At 32.5% G+C, this 16,763-nt stretch overlaps 1 protein-coding gene across 1 annotated transcript; it reads left to right on the top strand.

Annotated features, from left to right (window-relative positions):
* Window positions 1-379: 379 nt before the first annotated feature.
* On the top strand, window positions 380-16,329 carry LOC107902191 (DNA mismatch repair protein MSH5). The gene is made up of 34 exons (XM_041092515.1): window positions 380-512; window positions 1,145-1,176; window positions 1,394-1,488; window positions 1,676-1,756; window positions 1,835-1,907; window positions 2,511-2,574; window positions 3,140-3,294; window positions 3,440-3,541; window positions 3,640-3,667; window positions 3,746-3,777; window positions 3,874-3,931; window positions 4,117-4,203; window positions 4,406-4,462; window positions 4,952-5,053; window positions 5,134-5,178; window positions 5,506-5,583; window positions 5,696-5,746; window positions 5,839-5,920; window positions 6,048-6,121; window positions 6,282-6,381; window positions 6,768-6,864; window positions 6,978-7,073; window positions 7,200-7,264; window positions 7,405-7,463; window positions 7,879-7,955; window positions 8,059-8,145; window positions 8,655-8,716; window positions 8,818-8,879; window positions 9,981-10,034; window positions 10,157-10,242; window positions 11,248-11,279; window positions 11,377-11,400; window positions 15,903-16,018; window positions 16,120-16,329. The coding sequence occupies exons 1-34, from the start codon at window positions 474-476 to the stop codon at window positions 16,189-16,191; spliced, it is 2,424 nt and encodes an 807-aa protein (XP_040948449.1). The 5' UTR covers window positions 380-473; the 3' UTR covers window positions 16,192-16,329.
* Window positions 16,330-16,763: the final 434 nt, after the last annotated feature.

The following is a 16,763-nucleotide window of genomic DNA, read 5'->3' as shown; positions in this document are numbered from 1 at the left end:
GTCCATGTACTTAAAAAAGTTAAAAATTAAGTCTTCTTACTTTTTATAATTTAAAAATTTCAATCTAATCATTGATATTGTTGATATTTTTCATCAAAATTTGTCAACTTGACATGTTTATTAAACTACTCTCATATAACATTGCATATGATTGACAAGAAATAAATATGTTAAATTGATAAAATTTTAAAAAAAATTACAAACAAAAATAATGATTGGGCTAGAATTTTTAAATTGTAAAAGCAAAAGGATTGAAATTTTAACTTTTAAAGTACAGCAACTAAATCTCAAATTTTGGATAAGTACAGGGACTAATATCATAATTTAACCATTTTTTTGTTACTTCAATTAAAGAACTAGACCGTTGAATATCCCGCTCAATCTCAAAGCATATTCGAGGCTGTACTATAAAAGAACAAAAATTCCCTCTCTTTTTTCTCATTAATTAGTGATCAAATTTAAGCGCCCAAACAATGGATGAAGACATGGATGAAACCGAAGCCCTCCCTCAGGTCCATTTGATTTCCAAGCTTAAAATGCCTGCGATTTTTTTTCCTTTTTTCTGTAAGATCTGTTTGGTTGCTGCGAAAATCTGAGGATAAGAAAGAAAGAAAAAAAAATGCAAAAAGAACTTGAAATGATTTTTTCGCTTGTTTGATTCGCTTTTTAAAGAAAAAAAAACCGAAACGCTCAACGTTCAAGTTTTAAAAGTTCTCTATTTGGCTATCTAAGGACAGGAGACCTTGATTTTTCTTTTGTTGCAGTATAGTTTTTTAGTTTGTTTGATTTTGGCTTTCATTGTTTTGATTTTATAATTTTCATTGCATTTTCCAATGATCCGAACAGAGTTGAATCAGATGTATATTCCAAACGACTTTTTAACACCTCAATCTTCGATTGTTCATTAATCCATTTGCTTAATTCAAAAAAATTCCTAAAGATTCAAATCATGCAACCGCGTTTATTTTAATGTAAAATTCTATTCAATACTAATTATTGACATTTGTTTGATCATAGATAATGCTACCTTTTAAGTTTTAAGTTTTAAGTTTGTTTTGATCCTAGGAAAATTTTGTTCCACGTAAAGCTGTTACGATTGATTTTCTTGCTAATGCATCTGTTTGGATGGATCTATATTATGCAGGTCTACATGGCTTGCATTCACCAGGGACATCGGTGAGCTTTATCTTTGATTTCGAGTTATTTTCCATTTCCTTATTGTGCCTTTAAAATGTAGAAAAGAAAAAGGAAAGTTTTAACAAGTACTGACAAGTAAGTGCAAACATGACATTAAGAAAGTAGCGGAGGTAGATTTCGTTAAAGCTGTTGATTATGGTGTAAGGTATCAACTGGGCGATTTTTTTTTTTTCGTTTTTCAAACTCTGTTGTGCAGAATTGGAATTTCTTACTACGATTCCAGCATTCGTCAGCTTAATGTACTTGAAGCTTGGGATGATGGTAGCTCAGACTTCCCACTGATTGAACTTGGTATGAGTTTCATGTCTATGAAAGGAACTGGCTTTTGAGGAAAAGTTCAAATTAATTAGAATTATCATTGCTTGCCTTCATAATCTTTTCTCCCATTTGCTATGGCTTCAGATTTTTTGTATTCGTTTAGTCTGTTTTTAACTTCTAATTGATCATATCTGGTTTTCTTTGTTTTGCTCAATTTCAGTGAAATATCAAGCCAAGCCGGTGATTATATATACAAGTACAAAAACTGAAGAAACCTTTCTGTCAGCTTTACAACGAAGTGGTAACTTCTCTTGGTTTAGTTGTTATATAAACTTTCTTATTAGCTTGTGAACTTTATTTACTCTCTAAAGTGATGCAGATGGGATGACAGAGACTCCCACAGTGAAGCTTGTTAAAAGTTCGATATTCACTTACGAACAAGCATGGCACAGGTACAAATGTATAGCATAAATGAACTGCTAGGATAACTAAATTTATAAACTAAAGCACTTAACTTGGGGTTCATTTTTGTGTCATTGGTAATCTCAAAATACTACACCCAATCCCAGCCCTCTACAGCAGCAACAGAAGCCCAAGATTCTTTTAATCAATCTCCCTAAAGATACTTAACCATATGGTTAACATTCATTGGATGCTTGACTGGAAAGCTCCTTCATCATTCTTTCATATGAAGCATAGTAACAAACTTATCGGAGATGTTGTAAATGGTTCGTTCCAGTATTTGGCAGAAGTCAACTAACTAATATTGTAATATGCACGTACATGCTTCATATCTGCCGCTGTTATGGATTGATTGGAAGAATTTATATTCACTCAGGACATTAGTTCTTATTGTGAACTTTTTCACATAGGACTAACTGTAGTACCCTACTTACTCATTTTATACAGTAGCTTGATTCATTTTATTTTGCTTTCCTAAATGAAATATCTTTCTTATCATTCATACCTAAAATGATATTCTTCGATTCCAGCTTTAGTCATTGATATTTCTCCTCACCTTTTTTTTTTTCTGGTTTCTTATTTGCCTTTTATAGGTTGATATACCTTCGAGTAACAGGAATGGATGATGGATTAAACATCAAGGAGAGAATTTGCTATGTAAGTCATCTAAATATGACCCCCCCTCCTTTCACACATGATTATTAACGCCACCTGTCTTTGATAACATAATCTCTTAACCAGGATACTCCATTAGCTGTAATATCTAATAATAATTTCATTTGCACTAAGTTCACATAATTTCATCGTTTAGTCATGGTTAAAGATTTTTATGCAAATTGTAAATATTTTTATAACATAGTGATGTGGAAGTTTCGAGGTTGCAGTGGAATATTATGAAAATACTACTTCATTCATAATTATTATATTAATGTAAATAGTTTAGAACTAAACACGATGAAAAAACAAGGCAATGTTCTGCTCAGTATAGCTTCTCTGTTTCAATCTTTGAAGAAATGAGATGTGTTCTTAACAGCATCCTGACATTAAGAAACTAAAGAAAAAAGGTTTTTTAGTATATAACCTCTACTGGCGTGTTTGATCCTCCTTTTTTGGGGTTGTCAATCCCAGTACTCTTTTCTCATTGCAGTAAGGATACTCTAGTGAGCATAATATCAGTTCTGTTGATATATGCATGCTCTTATTGCCTTCTAAACTATTGCAGCTAAGTTCAATGATGGACATGGGAAGTGATATCCAAGTTCGTGTAAGTGGGGGCCTTCTTGCTATATTAGAGAATGAAAGGATTGTAGATACCCTTGAGCAAATGGAGTCTAGGACTGCTTCAATTACAATCGATTCTGTTACTGAAATTTCATTGTATCATTTTATATGAATTGATCACAATGCTCACAGCACCTGTTCTTCTGATTTTTCAAGTCAAAATTTACGTTCTATTTGGAAAAATAACAATAGATTTAGAAACCAGAACTCAATATTGCATTCCTTGACAACTAAAAAATAGAGACAAGTTTCTTAAGCTTGATGCTGCAGCACATGAGGCATTGCAGATCTTTCAAGTAGATAAACATCCGAGTCATATGGGAATTGGTAGAGCAAAAGAAGGGTAATTACATCCATTATACTGCAAGTATAAGTTCTTTCTGGGTATACTTTTAGATGTTTTAACCTGACCATATCTCTAATAGTTTCCTTTCTTTTTAGGTTCTCGGTGTTTGGAATCATGAACAAGGTTTGTAAAGTTACTTTAATTTTCATATTATTGTATCTTTTCTCACAGTGGAATAATTCACTTTCTCTTTAAACTCAGTGTGTGACACCAATGGGGAGACGTCTTTTGAGGTACTCGATCGAACTCGAGAAATCTGTTAAATTATTGCTGCTTATATTATATCTAATCTAATCCAAACACTTGGACAATGGTTTTCTTTGCTATAGAAACTGGTTCCTCAGGCCAATACTCGACCTGGAAAACTTGAACAATCGTCTCAATGTCGTATCCCTTTATTCTTCAATCATATCTAGAAAGTGCTTGCATTTCCTGAATAAAAAATTCATTATGGTGGCATTTCAAACACATAATATCAGAACCTCCACTATCGTGAGGAATCCAATATATGGTCTTCCAGCTATAATCTTAATCTGTTATTATCGAAACTCATAGCCTTTAACAGGATTAAGATATCATTCTTTCTTTCGTCCGAAGAACTGATGGTTTCTCTATGTGAAACTCTGAAATCCATGAAGGATGTCCCTCACCTACTAAAGGTATGACCACTACTGTTTAATGTTTTTTATGGTTCCCTTACAATTCCTACGCGTGGAAAAATGAAGTGATTATGTTGCATTAAGTACAACTTTTTTCCTCAAAGTTTTTCATATTTTTGCTTTTCTGAAATGAAATACTTTTAGATGCTAACTCAGCCAATTTATTTTTCTGATGGATTTTTATTTTCTTTTCGTGTGGAAGAAATTCAACTCACCAAGCTCTATGTGTACAAGTAGTGACTGGATTGCTTTTCTGAAGGTATTGCATATTAACATTGCCATGCTGTCATTTGATTCTCTTGTCTGGCAATTGATATATATCAAGATATCAAGTTATAGATCCGTTCTTGGTAAGATGATCGTCTAGATATAACATCAATACTTGAGGACTATTTTAATGATTTCAGTTTAATTAGAACTTATTGTTTCCTTAGCTACATACAACTTTTGAGTTTGAGAAACATAACCGTATGAAGAAATGTGGAGCAAATGGTTCTCAATTTCCGGAGTCATTTCAGTTAGTGATTCAATTTGAATTTGAGAAATGTGGCTGCATACAGCATTTGAGTTTGAGAAACATGAACTGTATGGAAAAACATGGAGCAAATTGTTCTCGGTTTCAGGAGTCATTTCAGTTAGTGGTTTAATTTTGTCCTGAAAGAATTATCTCACAAAAAGCATGGAGTTCTTTTAGATTTATGCTGCACAGTTTACCTTAATTTTCCAATCCTTCTTTGTTTTCTTGTAGAGTGTCTGTTCGCTCTTGCATGTGAACAAGATATTTGAAGTAGGTATTTCTGAAAACCTTAGAGAGCATATGGAGTGCTTGAACGTAGACATTGTTGCTAAGGTATCAAACTTGTTATTCATGAATGTCCTCTTTCCATTAGGTTGGATGTGAAATATTTATCTATCTGATCTTTTCTCCAGGCTAGTTCATGCCTCACCGCAGAGCTGGCATATGTCTATGAATTGGTTAGTCATTTTCACTTTTAATATTCATTGACAGGCTGATGCTAAAAATTGCTGCTTGGTTTAGACATATCCCAATTAAATCCTTTATGAGGTTTGACAAGGAGATGCTTTAAAACTGAGAATATAGTGTGGAAATAGGAACTAATAACCGATTATGCTACTTTCTTTTTCTCCTCGTGTCTCTTATTTTGCTTCATGTAGATTTGGTTCTATTTCTCATTTCAGTGACCTTTAAATAGGAAGAATATAGTCAGTAGAAAAATGCTGAGTTTTCCTGTTGCCTGCCTTATAACTTTCTTCTTTAAACTGACACATTCTGTGTTATAGGTCATCGGTGTTATTGATGTAAACAGAAGGAAAGAGAAGGGTTATGAGACACTAGTGAAAGAGGGTTTCTGTGATGAGGTTGGACATTAATTCTGATTTTTCTGTGATGAGGATAGCATGTTTTTTCTAGGAAAGTTTGTGTCCTTACAGAAAACTTCTCACCTTAGTGTTTATTTCCATCTGTGCGCAGTTGGATGAACTGAGACAAATATACGAGGAATTGCCCGAATTTCTAGAAGAGGTGCTTATTAGAGTATAAAGCATTTTTGATGAATTCAAAGTACCATTTGAGGTTTTCTACAGAGTTGTTTACATTATTTTGCATCTTCACAGGTTTCATTATTAGAGCTCAAGCAACTTCCTCATTTATGCAAAGAGAAGTTTTCTCCTTGTATTGTGTATATACATCAAATAGGTTGTTCTGTGTCTCTTCAGCATATCCATGTGTAAAAGTATTTCCTGTGATATTAAACACAATCTTAATATACTGGAAGTACATCTTAATTAACATTTAGCATGATAACCTTTGTTTGTCTGTCTAGGATACTTGATGTGTTTTTTTGAAGAACAACCCGATGAAATCACACAATCGAAAATTCAAGATCTTGAATTTTCAGTAAGTTGATGCATGCATCATATGGCTTCCTAAATTTGTAATTGTCTAACATTAAATTTTCAAGGCAAACTGAGTTGATATATGCATTAGATTTAAATGAATGCGAATGTTATTCCCATGTGTATCACATCTAATCAGAGAATATTCTACGAAAACTCAGTTCTCTGATGCTGACGGGGAAACAAAGAGATTCTTTTATCGTACACCAAAGACACGAGAATTGGATAGCCTTCTTGGAGACATTTATCATAAAGTTCTAGGTACGCTTTCTAATTTACTTTTAAGTAGTTAATGCCTGGTGTGTTATATGTTTACAAGTTTCATCTTGTAACCCATCTCAACAAGCTATATCCCAACCATGCTGCTGTTAGTGAAAGATAGCATAATTACTTAGTAGCGAATTTCTTTGTATAATTATGTTACGGTCCCTAGTTATGGATCGAGTCACTGCACGATTTGTAGGGAAATCATTTGACTTAGCGGGGCTTTTCCATGTGCTTCTGCCACGCAAATGACCTATAGTGAACAAGTGGAACTCGTTGAAGGGAATTCCAGAGTCCAGACCTTAGACTCGTTGAGAGAGAGATATAATTATATTATAATTATTTGACGTCTAACAAATTACTTCTTAAATTCATTAATGAAGATATGGAGAGGGCGATTATCAGAGACTTGGTCTTACGTGTACTAACATTCTCAACACAACTGCATAAGGCTGTGAACTTTGTGTCTGAACTTGACTGGTAAGAATTATAAAAGGTTCACTTTATTTCTATTTCACATTTTCTTCTCTCTGCAAACATGAATGTGTCTTAGGTAACTATACTAAACATAATATCTTTCATGTTGATATTAGCTTTTTGTCGTTGGCAATGGTTGCTCGCCAGAACAATTATGTGAGGCCTACTTTAACCATGGAGACCACTCTTGATATACAAAATGGAAGGAAGGAGCCATCTACTTACAATTTCACACTTTTTTTCATTTAGAAAACCTCTTAAGATATCTTATTATTAGAATTAATGATTTTTTCTTTCTTTTTCCAACAAGCATTAACAACTTTAGGCTTCTGCTACAGGCATGTTTTGCAGGAAATGACAGTGGATACATTTATCCCCAATGACACAAAGATTCTTGATGAAGGTAAATTGAGTTAAAAGTTCAACTGTAACATGTAAAAATCTCAGGATAAAACATTTAATCAATTAATCACAAAAAGCCTGTTCCAAATATTTCATTATGAAATGGTTTTGTCCAAATCTACAAGGTTCTGCTATTTTCAGGAAGGATTCATATCATCACTGGTCCTAATTATTCAGGGAAAAGCATCTACATAAAGCAGGTCAGTCTGGTGTACTTTTCTAGTAGAAGCATATTTGTATTAAGCACGTGCTTGTTTGCGCATATTTGCTAAGTTTTGATGGATTTTTCTATGTTTTTACTAGTTTCTATGAGATTCCTTTTGATCTCCAATATGATTGTGTTAGAAAACGTTATCAAATTTGTTTGTCCTTAAATAGGTGATTGGTGAAAAATAGATTATGTTTTTATTTTCCTCCTGCATGACATGACAGTACTAACAGAACTTATTTCTCCTCTTTGTTGGCTGTCCGTACAGCATTTATTTCTTTATTGGATGATTAATTTGAAATTTTAAATCCATGATTATTTGAAAATAACTACTTTATTAGCCTACATAATCATCCATTTAAAAAGGTTTCAAATAAATTGCACTTACTAAATTATGGTTTTCCTAGGTGGCTTTAATTGTTTTCCTTTCTCATATTGGAAGTTTTGTACCTGCTGATGCTGCAACAGTTGGATTGACTGATAGGTATGAGATGCGCTTGTTGCTAATTCTTCCTTAAAACTAAAATTGCAAATCTCTGTTAGTAGTTATCCAGTCGGTCAGTCAACCATATTTCCTATTTTCATAGGATATTCTGTGCAATGGGAGGCAAGCTTATGACTGCACAACAGTCCACATTTATGATAGATCTACATCAAGTGGGAATGATGCTAAGGTATACTAGATTAGAAAGATAATGATGGCTCCGTAGTCTCTCATGGAATGGCATGTCGTGATTAGGGATGGTAATAGATAGTGCGGATTTTGGATATTTGATTTGCATTTTGCAGATTCAGATTTGGATATTTTAGTTACTATTTGCAGTGGATTCAGAGTGAATGCAAATATAAACCATGGATATTCTTTATTCAAATCCGTTTCCTTTTTCAAATAATGAATTCGGATATTCATATTTCGAATCAACTTTACTTTTGTGGGTAAGGGATTCAAATTCAAATATCCTAATTGGTTATTCGCTTTACTTTTAAAATTTGTACTTTAAATTTTGACTTATTAAATTCAGTTATTTAGCATATTTGGATATGCTGCATATAATTTATTTAATTCGAATTCAGATTCAATGCTGATGAAAAAATGGACTTGGATTTGAAAGCTTATTTGTAAATACGAATTCAGATATTATAGAAATTGCTTTTTAGTGCATGACGTTGAGAAATTTTACAGGCAGGCAACTTCAAGGTCTTTATGTTTGCTGGATGAATTTGGTAAAGGTACCCTGACAGAAGGTTGGTATCTTCCCTTTAACCTTATCGCACGGATATTTAATGTCTGGTTTTGCAGTACTACAAATATATTCACTGAGTTATCCTATCAATTTGTAATTTAGATGGCATTGGTCTTCTTGGTGGGACCATAAAGCACTTCGCCAACTTAGATGTTCCACCGAAGGTTTTCTGATCTACTCTTCCTCCCACCAAATTACCGCCTATTGTTATAATCTGAGGGGTGCACATTAGCTCTAACTTATTATAGTCAGAATTATTACTATCTACTAGACACTGGATGTTAATGTAACCATTTTCAGTCTAAACTTGTTTTGCTGTGATGTGGAGTAGCCCTATGTTACCCTGACTCTTCATCACTCCTAAAGTATCCATCTCTACTATGTAATTGAACATTGGTTATTGTTGAGGGGAGGTCACACTCTCTCTGAGAGAAGTCTTCTAAGTGTCATCCGTTGAGAGCCGACAGACCCCTCAACAATGGAGGTATTGTGCCTAGAATGTTTGTGCTCGATTTTATCCTGTTTTGTCTCCTAACTCCGCGGAGAGCCCTCAACAGGTTCACGGGGTGAGAGCACCTCACCCACCAAGGAAATGTGAGCATTTGGCCTTGGTGGGCTAACTCAAGTGGTACCATTCTGACCCACTAATTCCATACAAGGGCATGGGTTCGAACCCCACCAATGCCAAATGCTCACATTTCCTTAGCGGGCAAGGCGTTTCCATTTCGTGAACCCTTTGAGGTCTCTCTGTGGAGTCCAGAGATAAAACTTGCGCATAAAACCAAACATAGACATCCTGAGCACAATATCTCCACCGTTAAGTGGTGCATCAGCTTCCAATGGATGACACTTCGAAGATTTCTCCTAGAGCGAGTCTGATCTCCCCTCAACAGTTATAAAAGTATGATCTTCAAAACATATAGAAAAACTTGAAGAAAAAGTTAAGCATATTTATATCAACATTCACCCTTGAGTTTGGGTAACATAGGTGTACTCTCATCTGGAGCTAAGCACTAAAACTGCAAAGTGTTTTTCTTAGCCTGTTTAACTACTTGGCTTTATCATTTACTACACTTTTTCCAAGCTCAGGGAGGCATACACATTATTTGGCTGTAGATTTAATGAAACATAACATTTACGGTGGTTAACGAAGTTAAGAAAGGATTTAAGCAAAAAACAGAGTTCATAGTGAATGATTGGCTGTGTATTTACTGTAATAGTTATCGGTAAATTATTGGGATTATGAGGTAATATTGTATTTGCAGGTTCTGGTGTGCACTCACTTGACTGAGTTATTTAATGAAAGTTGCTTACCAAAGGTACACATTATTGCATACTTGCTGCACAATTAAATGGCATATTCAGCTAGAGAAAAAAAAAAGAACATTGGCCTTTTACCTTTATTTTTACTCAAAATTTTCCATTCTACAATCATTTTCAGTCCGAGAAAATCAACTTTTACACCATGAGTGTGCTACGGCCTGACGAGAACTCTATAAATGTTGAAGACATCATCTTTCTTTATCGGTACAGTTCTGTTGCATTTATATCACGTTACTGGAATCACAGTAACATGTTAAAATCTTCCATTGATGGCTATAACTTTATACCATCTAATAGGCTTAGAAAGGAGGAGATGACAACCTAGGACCCTTACAGATTTCTTGCTAGCGTTTTTCTAAGGGTTAATATTCTATTTGGTCCCTGAGTTTGGTTTCAATGTTTTTGGTACCTATGGTTTTTTTTGTCCCAATTTAGTACTTGAGTTTAGCTTCAATATTCAGTTTAGTACCTGAGTTTTTTCAATTTGATACTTCTATATTTTTTTACTAGAAAACATTTGTCAAATATTCATTGGGTCACATGATATCGTTTAGACTAGGTATTAAATTGAACATTGAAGCCAAATTCATGTACCAAATTGAACCTCAAAGCCAAACTCATGTACCAAATGGTATAATAACTCTTTGTCTGGTCTTAATTGTTACCAAAGACCAACCTAGCTGATTTGGAGTGTTAATATACATTGTATTGAACCACCTAGATGTATCATAAATAACTTCATATTTGCAGTTTTTGGGTCAGACCTAGACCTGTCCATGGGCCGAGCGGCCCGTCTGAAATATGGGCTTAGGCAAAAAAACAAGACCTGTTTAAAAAACGGGCCGGGCCTTGGGCACCACTTTTTTAGCCTGAGTCCGGCCCGACCCAGCCCGAATATAATAAATATATATTTTTTATTTTTATTTTTTAATTTTAAAATACTTTTAAAATAATTTCATTTTTAAAATAATTTTTTAATGTTTATTTTAAAAATTGGCCGGGCCGGGCTCAGGCTTATGATGGGCCTGGGCAAAATTTCAGACCCATATTTTGGGCCGGGCCAAGAGGCAGGCAAAAAAATTTTCCAGGCCCGGCCCGAACCCGGCCCGGCCCATGGACAGGTCTCAGACCTATTAATTCCATTGCTTTATACTTTACATATAGTTTAATTTAATAATCAAGACAACAATTGCATATGCATTCTTGCAGGTTAGTTCCCGGACACGCAGCTCTGAGCTATGGTGATTTTTTCTTTATTATTTTTAGTTTATATAACTTGGGGATTCATGATAGAAATCTCAACTAAAAATCGTATGGATTACTTCATATTTCCTGCAGGGCTACATTGTGCATTACTAGCAGGTATGTTTCGAATCTCCTAAAACTGAGTTTGCTGCTTTCATCACTATATGCATAGAGATAGTTAAAAGCATGTACGCAATTTTTTAATTAGGCATAATGATTTATTTGATTTTCTAATTTTATAAATAAAAAAAAGTCCTTCATGTAATTTTTTACCTCTTTTAGTTTTTGAAATTATGTTGTTTATGAAATCACCCCATAATGGATGGAAAAATTAATGTCGGTTAACTTTTACCACATAACTGTCACGTCATCAAATAATTAATTTAAAATTTTAAAATTCAAAAATTATAAAAATTATTAAATTAATTTTTAACATTATTAAAAATATATAAAAATTACAAAATAAATATAAAACTATTTTTAAATTTTTAATTAATTAATTAATTTTTGACGTGGCATATACGTGGATATCACGTCTGTAAAGTTAATAGTGTAACACCCCTTACCCGTATCCAACACCGGAATAGGGTACGAGGCATTACCAAAACACATACACTTGTAAACGTATTTAACCGAGTTATAAAATTTCATCAAAATTAAAACTTTCAAAATAATTAACATGTTTCTATAACTTTTCACAATATATCCTCAAAATATTATAATCATAATAATTAGGGCCTGCGAGACCCGATACATACTCATGCAATTTAATGTTTCATTTCCATTTCATTCAATTCGCAATTTCTCATGCTCATAATTTAAATCATATCACTAGCAATTTCCATTTAATTCACGTACAATTCAATGACATCAAATTCAAAACTAATACGTATTTACCATTTAACTCAATGTTTATTGATTATACCATTCAATAACACATTTATGAAATTCTCAATTTAGCAATGAAAATATCACTTTAGTTTGAATAACAACATCGTCCTGATATAAATACACTACCACTTATCCATTTACTTTAATTCTTTTGGGCCCATTTGTCACTTACCATCCTTAATCAAATTAGGGAACGGTCACGGAAAATTGAGTACTTCACTTTCACTTTGCCATAGTATAACTATGGTCTTACGTATGATCACTTATCACTTGTCCCTGATCAGATAAGTGTAGCCACCTATCACTTTGTTTCTTGATCAGATAAGTGTAGCCACTTATCACTTTGTCTCTTGATCAGATAAGTGTAGCTAAAGCTATCACTTATCACTTTGTCTCTTGATCAGATAAGTATAGCCGAAGCTATCACTTATCACTTTTCACTTGTCACTTGATCAGATAAGTGTAGCCGAAACTATCACTTATCACTTTGTCACTTGATCAGATAAGTATAGCCGAAGCTATTACTTATCACTTTCCACTTGTCACTTGATCAGATAAGTGTAGCTAAAGCTACCACTTATCACTTTGTCACTTGATCAGAAGTACTCAAATCCGGCGTTCCGCTCAATTTGATCATTTATTCATATATCAGGCTTACCAACATGTGTTAATTCATAAACCATTCATGGTATTATTTCATGCCAAATCATATACTGAATATACCATACACACATACTATGAAACTTTATTTTCACACATGAGCTTAAACCATGACCAATAATGCACAAAAATAAGCATCATTCATATTTCATCGTTTATGAGTTATAATCAAACATATGACCATTTATACACGAATCATTCATATATTTCCCAATTTTCCTCCTCCTCCTCTCCATTCCACATCCTTAATGTGTATAACACACTTAAACAACATTAACCATAATTTCAACACTCACTAACATGTATATTCAAAGCTGTTTATCCGAGTCAGAGTCACTAAATTATTTTTATCCGGAGCTACAGAGCTCCAAATTAAGATCCGTTAATTTTCCCTGAAACTAGACTCACATATCTTCATACCATAAAATTTTCATAATTTTTGGTTTAGCCATATAGTACAGTTTATTCTTTAAAATTTCCCCTGTTTCGCTGTCTGACAGTTCCGACCACTCTTCACTAAAAATTAATTATCTCATTGTACAGAATTCGGATGATGTTTTAGCTTGTTTCTTCTAAAAATAGACTCATTAAGGATTCTAACCATATAAACTATAACTCATAATCATTTCTGTACAATTTTTAATGATTTTCCAAAGTCAGAACAGGGGAACCCGAATTCATTCTGACCTTGTCTCACAAAATCTATTATATCTCATGATTTACAATTCCATTGCTCACGTCATTTCTTTTATAAGAAACTAGACTCAATAAGCTTTAGTTTCATATTTTATTCATCCTCTAATTCAATCTCTACAATTTTTGGTGATTTTTCAAAGTTACACTACTGCTGCTGTCCAAAACTGCTTTAGTGCAAAATGTTGATTTCCATTTTGCCCCAAATTTCACAGTTTATACAATTCGGTCCTTTCTCAATTAACCCCTCAATTAATCTAATTTTCTCAATTAGTACTTTACTAGACATTATAAGTTGTTACACAAATATTGAAATTCAGAATTTCCACATATAACTCTATCTTCAAACTCTTTTACTATTAGGTCCCAAACATTCACTTTCTATTCAATTCTTTCAATAAAATCAGCATATGAACAATTTAAAGCTCTAATTTCATGCTAAATCATCATATACTTCCAGCACATATTCATATCAACTTTCAACTTCTTTCATAAAATCAAAAACTAATGGATTTAACAAGTGGGCCTAGTTGTAAAAGTCATAAAAATACAAAAATTTCAAGAAATAGTCAAGAATTGAACTTACTTGTAATAAAAATATGAAGAACCAGCTTGAAGAAGCCCTTCCATGGTGTTTTAGCTGATGAGAATTCAGAAAAATGAAGAGAAATCTAGATAATTCCACTTGGGTCCTAACTTTATTAAGCAAATTTTGCAATTTTCCAATTTTGCCCTTAATTCTCCTTACTTTCTTGCTGATTTCATGCCTCTGCCGTCCAGCCCAAATAGACCTTGGGTCTATTTCCCTTTTAAGCCCTCTTCCTTTTATCATTTAAGCTATTTAATTATTTCCCAAAATTTTGCATTTGTTACAATTTAGTCCTTTTTGTTCAATTAATTATCGGAACTTTAAAATTTCTTAACGAAACTTTAATAGTAACTTTTTAACACTCCATAAATATTTATAAAAATATTTATGGCTCAGTTTAAAATCCCCGAGGTCTTGATACCTCATTTCGATTCTAATTATTTTAATATTTATTTCTAGTGCACTATTCACTATTTCAAAAATTTTCCTAACTTCATATTTAACTTATACTTACTAAATTAATAATATTTTCTACCCATTTGTCGAATTTAGTGATCTCGAATCACCGTTCCAACACCTCTGAAAATTCAAGCCATTACATTTTTTTTTCGTCAGATTTGTGGTCCCGAAACCACTGTTCCGACTAAGCCTAAAATCGGGCTATTACAAATAGGCCTTAACTTTTCAATTCATTTTAAGGTGATTTGACAAATAATGCAAAATTAATGGCTAAAGGAGGCAAAAAATTAAATGAGAGTTAAAATGAGTTTTTTGCAAAGTTAAAAGACCAAATAAGTCATTATGCCTTTTAATTAAGGTAAAATGTGCAATCCAGTCCTATTTGATAGAACTGAGTGATATAATTATGGTTAAAATATGTCATAAGTTTTTGTACTTTTTAAAAATTTAGAATTTAGTTCATTTACTTTTATTTTTAAGAATTTAGTCCCTCTACTTTTTAGATTTCAAAATTCAGGTTCAACTGTTAACACTATTAATTTTTTTGATTAAATTTGTTGCTGTGACATTTTAAAATAAACAAAAATACCCACTTGGTAGCCATGTAAGTAAAAAATAATAATGTAATTAACTTGAATTTAATAAAAAATTTAATAATGTTAATAGCTGGATTTGAATTTTGAAATTTGAAAAATAAAATGACTAAATTCTTAGAAATAAAAATACAAAAACTAATTTTTAAATTTTTAAAAAGGAAATGGTTAAAGTATGTGATAGAAAATTTGTTAAAAGTACTAATAAGTATGTCATAGTAAATTTGTTAAAAGTACTAATTGAAGATCGTTTAAATGCTGACGTGGAGTCTGATAAATTATATTCATTTACTGCTTTAGTTCTATTTACAGGTCTCACTATTAGATTTCACAAGTCAATAGACGATTTTTCATATACACCAGTATCAATTTTATTTGCTTGCACCAACATCAAATGTTCCGTAGTATAGCTCTATTACTTGGACTTTTTTTTTTTTAAGTTTTCATATCTGAATCTTTAATTAGATATATTGATGTAGAGATATGATTTTAAAAAATTCTTTAAATACATTAAAAAACTTTAAAAAAATCTAATGATATTTCTGTAGGATACATATCCGTCACCCTGACACCTACACCCGAATGTAACATAGTTGTACAAGACTAAATTGCTATTCTGACCAAGATTACTTTGATACTTTAACCACATACAAATTTTTGAAAGCCAAGTGAATCTAAAAACCTAAAATTATTGATCATGAAGGAATTGCATGATTCCTCTATTCATCATGTAGGTGTCCCAGATGAAGTGATTAACAGAGCAACATTAATCTTGGATGCTATTGAAAATAATAAAAACGTGGAACGATTATGCAATGAGAAAATATCAGCCAAAGACCAGCAATATAAGGTTCTACTTTCACGACTTAAAAAAAAAGTATAAGACTATCCTATTGTTTATTTCATGTTTTTATTAATACATTCTGTCTCATTGATTGGGCCTAAATTCAGACTGCAGTTGAGAAGATGTTGGCCTATGATTTACTCAAGGGTGACCTCAAAGCCTTCTTCCAAGATATATGAATACTTTAATTCTAAATCATGAAAGGTATGTCCTTGCACTGGCCTGTATATTCTTTAGTTTTGGTACATTTTACATTTTGGCTGTTTGGTAGTCTGAATACGTAATACAAATATAACACGACATGAAAACAGAAATATCTAAGTTTCCAAAAAGTTAGGATATTAAATTTTTTATATAATAATATAATATAAAAAAGTTATTTATACTTATCAATTGAACATCCATTAGAACAAAGTTACTCATTGTATATTCTGAATTTAGAAGTAAAAGGAAAAAAAAACCCTTGATGGGCTCTTATGTGTCAATTTTCATATATGAGTATATGTATTTTGTTAAGTTCTTATATATCTAAGGATCATACACTTTACCCATATTCGAGTATTTGTCGAACATAGATATCTAAAGATACACGTATTTTGTCATGTCAGAACTGTGTCCGACACTTTGACACTCTCTTTATACAAGTATTTGTGCTTCATATATGTCAAATATGAATATGTGTCAACTTTCATACACAAATATATATATTTTGTTAATTTTTTATATAATAAAGGATCATATACTTTACTCA

This window comes from Gossypium hirsutum, chromosome D05, assembly GCF_007990345.1.
Source record: "Gossypium hirsutum isolate 1008001.06 chromosome D05, Gossypium_hirsutum_v2.1, whole genome shotgun sequence".
Taxonomy (NCBI): domain Eukaryota; kingdom Viridiplantae; phylum Streptophyta; class Magnoliopsida; order Malvales; family Malvaceae; genus Gossypium; species Gossypium hirsutum.
The sequence above is the reverse complement of the archived record's forward strand: the minus strand, read 5'-3'. Positions and strand labels throughout refer to the sequence as shown.

What these genes read in the sequence shown, in the direction of transcription:
- LOC107902191 (XM_041092515.1), top strand. Translation starts at nt 474, where the DNA reads ATGGATGAAGACATGGATGAAACCGAAGCCCTCCCTCAG. An exon ending in TGCCCGAATTTCTAGAAGAG is followed by an intron (nt 5,747 to 5,838) that starts GTGCTTATTAGA and finishes GCATCTTCACAG; the next exon opens with GTTTCATTATTAGAGCTCAA. An exon ending in TGTGTATATACATCAAATAG is followed by an intron (nt 5,921 to 6,047) that starts GTTGTTCTGTGT and finishes TTGTCTGTCTAG; the next exon opens with GATACTTGATGTGTTTTTTT.